Source organism: Ambystoma mexicanum, chromosome 5p, assembly GCF_040938575.1.
Source record: "Ambystoma mexicanum isolate Mex_15411 chromosome 5p, UKY_AmexF1_1, whole genome shotgun sequence".
Taxonomy (NCBI): Eukaryota; Metazoa; Chordata; class Amphibia; order Caudata; family Ambystomatidae; genus Ambystoma; species Ambystoma mexicanum.
In genome coordinates, this window is record NC_090930.1 from 13,210,501 (window position 1) to 13,222,039 (window position 11,539).

General features: G+C 46.1%; 1 protein-coding gene across 1 annotated transcript; it reads left to right on the forward strand.

The window, feature by feature from the left end:
* The first annotated feature begins 8,982 nt into the window (after positions 1 to 8,982).
* LOC138480454 (olfactory receptor 5V1-like) lies at positions 8,983 to 9,921 on the forward strand. Its single transcript, XM_069612238.1, has one exon. It carries the CDS (start codon positions 8,983 to 8,985, stop codon positions 9,919 to 9,921), a length of 939 nt encoding a protein of 312 aa, XP_069468339.1.
* The last annotated feature ends 1,618 nt before the right edge of the window (positions 9,922 to 11,539 follow it).

Consider the following 11,539-nt stretch of genomic DNA (forward strand, 5'->3'; position numbering starts at 1 on the left):
GAATAGGGTGTAATTACCAAAAATGTTGTTAGCCCTTTTTACAACATTTTCGGAAATTACCACCAACTTGAGAATCGGGCCCTGAGTGTCTTCACAAAGACTTTCTATGGAATATCAGTGTTAGGGAGAATCTCCAGAATGGCTAATGTCCCTTACCTGTTGAGTCCCTCAGCAGCTATGCTGGATATCTAGGATTTATTTTTTCACCTGGTTAGAGTGTGAGCGATTTTTTCCCACTCTTACATGTGTTTTGCTATGTGTGTTCAACATTTCCTTGTGTTCATAGACTGTGGAGCCTCACCTGCTCCATAGGCATCATCTTTATACTATGGGCCTCATTACGACTTTGGAGGTAGACATGGCGCTATTAGCCATGGCTGCCTCCAAAATCATGTTCGGGTCCGGTCTGGTGGAGAAGGGACTTACCGGAACATTCCGCCCTAGGCGGACCCGATAAGTCCCTATTCCAAATGCCATTCCCCATTCCCATTTGAGCCCCGATAGGGCTCAATCGGAAGGTGGAAGGTGCTAATAATGGGCCCGCTAATTGTGGGCCCGTTATTAGCTCTAACTTCCCTTAACGGGTCCTGTAAAGAATGTGTGGTCAGACCACACGTCCTTTACGGTTCCCACTAAGGGACCTCGGAATTGGGCGGTAAGGGATTACTGGCACCGGTCTCCTTAACGGTGCCCGTATCCCTTACTGCCCACCTCGTATTGAGGCCCTATGTGTTAAACAGCACCTTCAGTGCAGTGACACAGGGTTGTCTTTTAGACTTCCCAGCTCAGACTCCATTTTCTGGGACTGACTACTGTCTCCCAGAACATGTAAAGTTGCCATTGACTTTATTAGTCTCTTTAAATTCCACAGACCCAGTAGAAACTGTATTACATAAAGTACTGGAAAGGGTTAATACCTATCCCTTTTTGTCTGTTTCTCTTGGAGCATTGTTTCGCTCCCTTTTCATCAATACTTGGCTGGTGGCAGTGGCAACTACCCTATTTTCTCTACCGTGGTTATCTTAAATAACCTTGGTATTGTTTTAGGCTATCTTGGTAGCCTCGAACCTAAACTCGCTAGACAATAGACGTTGTATAAGGTTCCGGCTGGGTTTATTCGCCTTTTCTTTTTGAAAATGTCTTTCTCGAGTTTTACTCTGAGGCGCCAAAACAGGGTTGGTTCCTTTGTTCACCGTCTTTTTGCGGGCTTCACCGCAGAAGCCCTCCTTAGGTGCCTCAAAGTCTGGGTAGACAGGATGTGAGGGAGGGGTTTTAGGACCCCTGCCATGGGTTCCCTTGGTGACCCAAGTTGGACTCCTGTTTGATTGGCTTGGTGACTGTCCGGCTATGACAACCACCCTGCTGTGTGATTGACAGCCAGGCTGTGTGAATGGGGGAAAGCTGCATAAAAAGGAGGTCTCTGGGTCTGGAAAGGCAGAGTCGCCACTGGAATGAAAGAACTGAAGAGGAGCTGACAGAAAAGGACCCCTAAAACGACTGAACTGCCCGGTGAAGCCCTGCTGCAGGTCAGAATCTTCAGACTCCAACGACAGAGAAGATCTACCAGGAATCTTCTTCCCCTGAGCTGGTGGGACCAACCAGTTTGCCCAAACTACAAGCCAGGACTACCTCCTCTGGTTGACTTTGCTGTACAGAGCTACAGTGAACCGGATAGCCAGGAAGGTCAGACCCTGCTTGGGTTTTAAGGAGCGCACCTTTTATTTGTTGCTTTGCTCTGCTGCTGGTTTCTTCCCTGGGCTGTGCAGGACCCTCCAGTCTTCCTACTTCATGTCAGTCCGACAGTCGCTTCAGGAACCGTGAGCCTGCAGGACCTGCCAGGAACGTCCACCTCAGCTACAGCTTCTTCTCCATTTAAAGGTACTGTGCAAATCCGGTTGTTCGTTTCGTCCAGCCGCGGTGAAGGTGTGTGAAACCTTTCGCCAATCTGAGGGCTTATCCTTCTCTCCTCTTTAAACTAACTTTTCTGCCGACCAACTTCGTCGGAACTCTTGGCAAAGACTTACCCGCAAACTACCCTGAACTCTGTGATCTTGAGCAAACGACTTTTGTCCTATTGACTTTGGACCTAAGCCTTTTTGATCTGATTCCATCACTGTAGTTCCTCTTTCTAGATGGCCCTGCTTACTTACCTGTTTGTGCTGCTCAATCTGTATCTAATTTTGTCTTTCCCTCCATTTTAAATTGTTGGAGTGCCATTTTGCTCACACTTCATTTTTTAGCTCAACTTGTCCAGAATCTATTGGGAATGGTGTGGTGTATTAAGAGTGTGATTTTTCAACTGCTTTACATTAGTGAAATGTTATACAACTGATGTGTAAATAAATGTATATTCTTTTACTCAGAAACTTTGAGTCAGTGTTTGTTTTAATCATAATAATTGCTGTCCTTTGTGTAACTATTGATACTGCTCACTTGCTCTTGAGTTAAGTCTGGCTGCTCAGCCATCACTACCACATTTACTGTGTAGTACAGGCTTGTACCAAAGGTGAAATTGTACTGTCACTTGTGTTAATTGTGTGTGGTGTTCCCAAAGGGTACTGTATATAATTCTGCCTAACAATCAGCATGGAACAAATACCTCATGTCATAGACAATTCATGGGATTCTGAACATGCCTGTCCCTACAGAGCCACCTGTATTGTGTGGGAAATTGTATTCCTGGGGTGCCACGCATCAAGTTAAAGATCTGTGACTACAAACTATGAGGTGCTGTACAACCATGCTTGAGTGGTGCATGGGGACTCCACCGTTCATCAGTATTCCGTGAAAAAGTGTGTGGGAACCCTTTATGTAAGATGCCAGGACCTTTTTAAGGTCTGCCCAGGTGAGCAGAATTTAAACTCTACTATTTTCACATCAAGTGCAATTCGAATGGAAACTTTTAGTAGCAAAGCTCTACTACTACCAAATGTATCATACATTGTGCAGTTCAATGTGCCATGTTGTGATGTGTTTGTGGGAGTTGTCAGCATGATCACTGTCTCACAGGTGGTAGAATGTTGTGACATCATCCTTCATCTGCCAGTTCAGACTGAACTAGTGATATTAAATTGGCCTGAGATCAAACTAAAGCCTCTTAGGTTCCTTTAGTTGTCATTGAAGCTGGAATATTTCCTGAACATGAAGCCTCAGATCACCGGCAACACAGAAACCTTTGTGCGAGCATCAAACAGAGCGATGCACATAGCCAAAGTCCTGCAGGAGAAAGAAACCGTTTGGCCAAAAGGGGTTCAAACACTACTGGAAAGCTCATTCCTGTCAAATGGGAATTCCACCCTGGGATCCATGTTAGGGAGAATTCTCATAAATGGTTGGTTGATTTCCCTTACCTAAAGAGTCCCCCAGGAGCTTTTCTGGATTTCTAGGATTTTCTTTTCACCTGGTAAGAGTGTTAGCCTTTTTTCCCACTCTTACATGTGTTTTGCTATGTGTATTTCTACTGTTTGTGTGATCTTGGGCACTGGAGACTCACATACTCCATGTGCACTACTTTTTGTGTATGTTACACAGCACCTTCAGTGCAGTGACACAGGGTTGTCTTTGAGACTTCCCACTGACTCCATTTATCTGGTGCTGACTACTGTCCCCAGGAAACAGGTAAAGTTGCCATTAACTTTATATAGTCACTTTAAACCACAGACCTGGTACACCCCATCTTACATGGAGTATTGGAAAGGGTTAACTCTTATCCCTTTTTGTCTGTGCCTCTTGGAGACTTGTATCGCTCCCTTAACATTAAGACTTGGCTGGTGGCAGTGGTATCTACCCTAACTTTTCTACTGCGATTATCTTATATGAACGTGATAATGTTTTAGGCTATTATATTAGCCTCGAACATAAACCCGCTTTCCCAAATACATTTTATTTCGGTTCCGGCTGGGTTAAGTCACCATTTCTTTTTGTTAAAGTCTTTCTCGTGTTTTTCTCTGCGTGCCAAACCGGGAATGACTCCTTTGTTCGCTGTCTTTTCGTGGGCTTCTGCACAGAAGCCCTCCTTAAGGCGCCTGATAGTGTAGGTAGGCAGAATGTGAAGGTGGGATCTTTGGACCCCTGCTATGGGTTGCCATAGTAACCCAAGTGACACTCTTTTTCTGATTGGCTAAGGGGACTGGCCTTGCCAGGCCAGCCACCCTGCTGGTGATTGACAGCCAGGCTGTATGAATGGGGGAAAAACTGCATAAAAAGCAGGTCTCTGGGACTGGAAGAGCAGAGTCGCCATTGGAACGAAATAACCAACGAGGAACTGGAAGAAGAGATCCCCTACAACGACTGAACCGCCCGGTGAAGCCCTGCTGCAGGTCCGAATCTCCAAATCCAATGACAGACAAGATCCTCCAGGAAACTTCTTCCCTTAAGCTGGTGGGACCAACCAGTTCGCCCAAACTTCAAGCCAGGTCCCCTTCTCTGGTCGAATTTGCTGTACAGAGCTACAGTGGGCCAGATAGCCAGGAAGGTTGGACTCTGCTTGGGTTTTAAGGAGCCCGCCTTTTATTTCGTTGCTTTGCTCTGCTATTGGTTTCTTCCCTGGGTGGCGCAGGACCCTCCAGTCTTTCAACTTCATGTCAGTCCGACAGTCGCTTCAGGAACTGTGAGCCTGCAGGAATCACCAGGAACGTCCGCCTCAGCTACAGTTCCCTATCTGTTTTAAGGTACTGTGCAAATCCGGTTTTCCGTTTCGTTCAAACGCGGTGAAAGTGTTTGAAATCTTTCTCCAATCCGAGGGCTTGTCCTTCTCTTTCTTTGAACAAACATTTCTACCAACCAACGTCATCTAGAATCTGTGCCACAAACTTTACTGCAAACTACTTTAAACCTATTATGACTTAATTCTCAAAAACAGCACTGACCTCCTTATTATCACTGAATCCTGGCGGAATGAATCATCAGGCCCTGCCCTCTCCCTGGCTATCCCAGACGGATACACCATTTACAGGCAATACCGACCCCTTCTCAGAGGTGGGGGAGTAGCCCTCATCGCCAAAGACAACCTCACCATTAGGAGGATTGAGGGTGAACTTGGCCACAACTGTGACTACCTTCCCCTCAGAATCTATCTCTCTCCCAACCTCACCTTGACCCTTCATATTGTTTATCAACCTCCGGGTCCTATCGCCGAATTCCATGAATCCCTCATCCAAGCACTTTTAGAGAAATTAAAAATAAATCCAAAGTCCTTCTCACAGGTCACCTCAACCTAGGCCTCACGCGACCGCTCTAAATAAAGCCCTCTCCACTCTCGGATTCGCACAAACCATCTCGAATCCTACCCACTTCAAAGGACGTTCTTTAGATTGGGTTGCCCACCACACTGCCCAGTGCTAATCACCGGAAACTCTCCAGTCCCGTGGACAGACCACCACCACATCCAATTTGACCGTGACACATCTACAGGGCCCCCTAAACCCACCATCCCTCTTCCTGCAGCTCTCACCAGAAGCTCCCGCCTACTAACTGTAGAAAGGATCACACCCTTCCTTGAGGTACCGGCTCTCCAAGCCCCCTACTCAACAGACCCTGACACCCTTAGCAACGTTTTCAAACTGCCAATCACTAATGCAGTTGATGCCATCGCCCCTCTCACTCTCAGAAAATCTAAGAAAGCCAAGCATACCAATGCAGGGTTCTCCCAAGAGCTTCTTGTGCTTTGTTCCAAGAAGCGAGCTGCCCTCTCAGCCAAGAGAAATAAACCTAATGACGCTACCAAATCCACCTTTAAGACTATCTGTAAGGACTACAAATCAGCTATTATCCTCGCCAAAGCTAACTCCTTCAACAACAGGATTGCCAACGCTAAATCTAGTACCAAAGAAATCTTCGCCATCTTCAGGGAACTTGAAACTCCGTCCACCCCACCATCCACCATCTTGAAAGATGAAAAATGTTGCAATGACATCCAATCAGCCATGTTTAATAAACGAAACACCTTGCAAACCAAAATTCAGGCGCACCAAAAAGCTCTGACCCTCCTAATTGCCAACCAGAATATTAACACCAACAAAGAGACCAAAACACACTCCTGACCGCCATTCGACTTCAAGGACATCACCGAATCTGAGGTCATCACGCTCCTAAAAACCATCAAACCATCAAACTGTAAAGGTGACGTCTGCTCTGCACAGCGAGTCCGAGACTGCGGCCCTACCCTTGCCCCCTTCCTCACAGCCTTCATAAATGCATCCTTTCACTCTGGCCATGTTCCGTCTGATCTTAAGGAAGCTTGGGTTTGTCCGCTCCTCAAAAAACCCTCACTTGACCCATCAGTACCAGGGAACTACAGGCCCATCACCACTGTCCCCTTTCTACTGAAAATTCTGGACAAAGCAGCCTAACAGCAAGTCCAAAAATTCCTCGAAGAGCACCGCCTTCTGGGCCTTCAGCAGTCTGGTTTCAGACCTCGACAAGGGACTGAAACGGCTCTACTTGACCTAAAAAATCAAATGGATGACATTTGTGACGCTGGCAAACCAGCACTCCTGCTCCTCCTCGATCAGCGGCATTCAACCTCGTCGATCACAATACACTAAGCCACCATCTCTCTATAGCAGCTAACTTCTCCCCGAAAGCATGCGCATGGATCACCTCCTTCCTACAGGAAAGGGCCATGAAATTTTTCTCGGACTCAGCATGCGCCTCTCCCAGTCACAACAAATGTGGGGTGCCCCAGGGCTCCTTCATAGCACCCACCCTCTACAACCTATTCACTTGGCCTCTCTTCAATCTCCTCGATGCCATGGGCATCTCATACACCAACTATGCGGATGACACCTGTTAGGCAGAATCCTGTGCAGTTCCCTTGGGGACCACTGCAAGAAGATTAAGACTACAGGTGTTTGGCAGTAAACCCAATTGGTAGCAGTCTGCACCACCCAGATTTACCTGGTAGCTGTCAGACTTTTCTCAATAAGAGTAGGGCAGTATACAGAGGATACACAATCGGGCTAAAAACATAGTAGAGCAAGCAAACACTGACCAGAGCTTGGTATCAAAAGTATATAATTATTTATTTAACACACACTTAAGGAAATACACTAGCACTATAAATCAAAGCAAGTTCAAACACAATCAGAAAAGTATACACACCTCCCTTAAGAATTATTAGACAATTCTAAGTCAAACCACCACTATTTGTAAAAACAGATGCGAGCGTGTAACTTAGATGGCACTCCAATAATTAAGTAAAAGGGAGAGAAAAAGGCAGGTCATAAAAATAAAACAGTTCCCAACACTTTTAAGAGACCAAAATAAGTTAGTGAAGGCAGAGTCTACGGTAGAGCCAAAGTTCATAGGCCAGGCCCACTTTAAATGGAGCAACATGAAATGTGCCCAAGATCACACAGTTGCGAAATGCATTCAAGTCTTTGTAGAAATGTTCAAAAGAGGTTGGGGTGGTTCAAGAAGTTAAAGTTAGAAGGTCTGGGGGCCAACCCAGTTGGAAAGCCAACGATTTAGGGGTCACCTTTAGCAAACCGAAGAAAGGGAGGCCAGGTGGAGCACAGTACCTTTAAACTTAAGGAGAGTAGGGGGTATGCGAGCCTGTTTTACCCATTCTTAATACCACATTAGGAAATAGGAGCGGTATTGTGAATGCAGTTAATTTCATGAGGTTGTCAGTGAGAACTGATGAGGTAGTCAGTTACCATTAAAGTAGCTATTATGATCTGAGATGGTCGACTGATCCTGAATAGACACTGAGGCCAAAAAAATGATAGCTGCATATTAATGTATGACCTTTTGCATATTAAGTGTGTTATGTGTAATTGCAATAATAGTGGCAATGTTTTCTTTTACTTATTTCACATAATAAAAAGAATTACATTATACAGGATAGTATGGGAGCATTCATTAAGTGTTCTTTATTAAGAATCAAGTCAGTCTCCTGTGTGCATAAGTATTAAGTGTGGGGCATCTATGTGAAGTACTGTATATTGTCCTACTGTATACGGTGCATGTTTTGGAAAGGAAGGAGTCAGTAGAAGCTTTGAACAGTGACCCTCAATAAAATACATGACATTAGGAAATCAGTCCTGTGTGGAGACGGGGGGGGGGGGTTGCTACCCACTGCAGGGATTTGTTACACACTGATGCATAGTGACAGGTATATGTTTTATCTACCTTCTTTTCATACCACAGCTCTAACTGGGGGGTCTAGGACACTCCCCCTGGGGTGGAGGAAAGGCTCTTTGAGGTAGTGTTGCTAAGAATAATGTCATAAAAGTGCCTGAGTAGTCAGAAGCTAATACTATACTTAACAGTGCCTATACATTCCAATTGGGGATCACAACGTATCATGACTCGTATCTTTCACATCCAATCACATATCTTTCCAACTCTCACTATGTTTCCTTTGAGACAATAAGTGAGTAGATGCAGCTCCTGTGGTACCCCAGTGCTGACCTCTGATAAATCTCTCTTTTAAGTTGACCTTTGACTAATGGTTAAGCTTTGTTCACAGGGCAAAGACTCACTAATGCGCAATTATCCTAGAAATAATGTGTTACCCTGTGTACAGGTCTGCCCTGCTCCCTTTCCAAGTACTTACCTTGAAGGTTTGACCACAGGTACCACTGAACCAAGAAACCTAACAGTTAATTCACCTGGATTTGGGAAGCCAAGACCGGCTGCTACTCATAGGACCGGTGAATTCCTCCTCCCAGCCCTCAAATGAAACATTCTCAAAACCTTCCACACTGGACCTAAGATCTTATAGCTTCATGTGTTCTTGGCAATTAAAGATGTTCTTTTAAATTGAGATCCATCTCAGAGTTGAATATTTAAATTTAGTTTCAACTTCCAGTGCTGCAAGATCCCTCATCCTACATCTCACAATCGTGCACACGTTCACTGATCATATTTGAATGTTTAACTATTTTGTCAAATCTATCACTGTGCACACATTCCCTTACTGCATGCCCTGAAATAATGATCCTACTGATTTAACCCTTTCAGGTTGGCGCTGAAGCGATGGGGAATGAGTCTTCGCTCCATGAGTTCCTCTTCATGGGATTCGCTCATCTGGCTGGTTACGAGAATGTGCTCTTTGTTGGATTCTTAGTTATTTATTTCATTACAGTGACTGGAAACATTGTGATATTGTCACTCATCTGGGTGGACATCCGCCTTCACACACCGATGTACTTCTTCCTCAGTAACCTGTCTGCCTTGGATCTTTGTTATGCGTCATCCACCACTCCCCAAATTCTGCAGAACCTTCTAATGGACAGAAAGGGGATTTCCTTCCAGGCCTGCATGGCCCAGCTCTTCTTCCTGATCTCCTGTGCTGGTGCCGAGTGCATCCTTTTGGCTGTGATGTCCTATGACCGGTATGTCGCCATCTGCATTCCTTTACATTATCCCGCCATCATGATCAGAAGGACTTGTCTCCAGTTGGCTGCCTGTCCGTGGTTGATTGGGATACTGAATGCTACCCTTCACACCATTATGACCAGCGTGTTACCTTTCTGCGGTCCCAACACAATTCAGCATTTCTTCTGTGATGTTCCTCAGCTACTGAAGATCTCCTGCATTGACACCAGCCTCAACGACGCAGTCCTGCATGTGGTGACAATCTTTGTGGGTTTCGGGCCTTTCTTCTTCATCATCCTCTCTTATGTGCGAATCATCTCCTCCATCCTGAAGATCCGCTCAGTAGATGGCCGGTGGAAGGCTTTCTCCACCTGCGGCGCGCACCTAACGGTGGTCACATTGTACTATTCAACAATAATCTTCAACTATAACCGCCCACCCGGGGGCTATCCAAAGCATGTAGACACACTGGCATCAGTGCTCTTCTGCATCGTCACACCCATGCTGAACCCAATGCTTTACACCCTGAGGAACAAGGATGTGGTGCAGGCTCTGAAGAGAGCATTCTCTGGACATTCTCAGAGCCGGTGTCCATGACATGGATCATAGGTCATGTAATGGAATACCTCTCTAAGTTCCTCAACATTTAGCATTGGGGATTTAATGTACTTGGGGAATGCATGCATTTGTGGGATTCAGACGGTCTCCCTCGAATGACGCAAGGCCTTCGACCTTCAGTTGTGCCCCAGATACTAATCCCCTTTCATATGGATTTCAGCAAGTGGTGCTGAAAGGCAGGACACGCTTAGTACTGAGGGATACTAGGAGGGGGCTTCCTGCCTTTAGGCCACACCTTTGGCATCTGCACGTCTTCCTGTTTTTTTTACTCCTGCACAAGTTGTTTGCTGAACTGTACAGGAGTTCAATTCCCAGCATTCCTGGGGGCGCAAGTGCAAACATCATCTTTCCAATCCTGCACCGCAGGGCAGCCTGTGGGTGCCGGTTTGTGCTGGGTTATGCTGGTCTGGGCAGGCCCCCTGCTCATTTCCAAAAATCTGTTTCATGTAAGGTTCTGCCGGTAGATTTCCCTCCTCTTTGCCAGACTTTGACCTACACTGTTTGCTCTCTGCCTGTCGGTTGTCTTGTGAGTATTACTGTGCTTATATGCCTTGACAAGTACTGTTGCTTTCTGTTCTCTGTTTAAACTGATGAACAGGATAACATCATTGTGGTGTGCTGCCCGCTAGCTTTGTGGTTGCAGGAGCAGGCTGGTTTGGTCCTTTAGACAGTAGCCAGGACCGACCCAGCTATTATTTCTATTGGGAACACGCCTGGGATGTCACCGGTCTAATGTAAATACTTGCCTCTTGCTTATGCCGACCAGAAACCCTGCGCCGTCGGATCAGCTTCAGTGCCTCCAGTTCACCGCCCCACACCCTTTGTTAATTCCACCATGGTTAACTATTCAGTATCAGAAAGGGAATTTGCAGTGTGATAGACCACCCCCTTGCCATGAGGGGAGCTCTGACTGTCATCCACCCTCCATCAGTGGCACCCATAAGTTCTACTGAACCTGATTAAGCGACGCCATTTCCCCTTCCTACCAATGACTAGCTATGCACCCTACGCCGCAGCAGGCACCGTCAAGCTCATGGCAATTCTCCATCAGCATCAGGGCTCTTGGAACTTATATTCACTCCCACGCGTCTCAGAGATCCAATCTCTCGCCACTGAGGGTGTTTGCTTTTCTTCCTTTGCTCCCATCTCACACCGCTCCAACCTAACTAGGCTACGGACTCATCAGTGCTTGCTCCTCAGCACATCATGCATGGGATGTTAGTGTATACGTCACTGCCAATGACTTGCACCTCTTAGCTGTATCTGGTCCAATTCATGCCCGTTAGTATTATTGGCACTCACAGAAGTTTACTCGTTACTCAAAATGGCTAGAGTAGCAGAATGGGGAGGTGCCATTGCCTTGATCTTTAAATCCTCCTGGAGCCTGAAATTCTGTGAATATTTAGACATTTCTGTGTGACACAATGACTACTGCTTTGCTGGAGTACGGAGACGAATAGTGGTTAAATGGTCCACTCAGCTCCACACAGCTACAGTATAAGAAATGCAGAGCAGAGTGGTGCGGGAGTGCTCATTAGTGGTGACCTTGGTACTATCTACTATCAGAGGAGGAGTCCTGTGAACAGCCTGCTAGCCC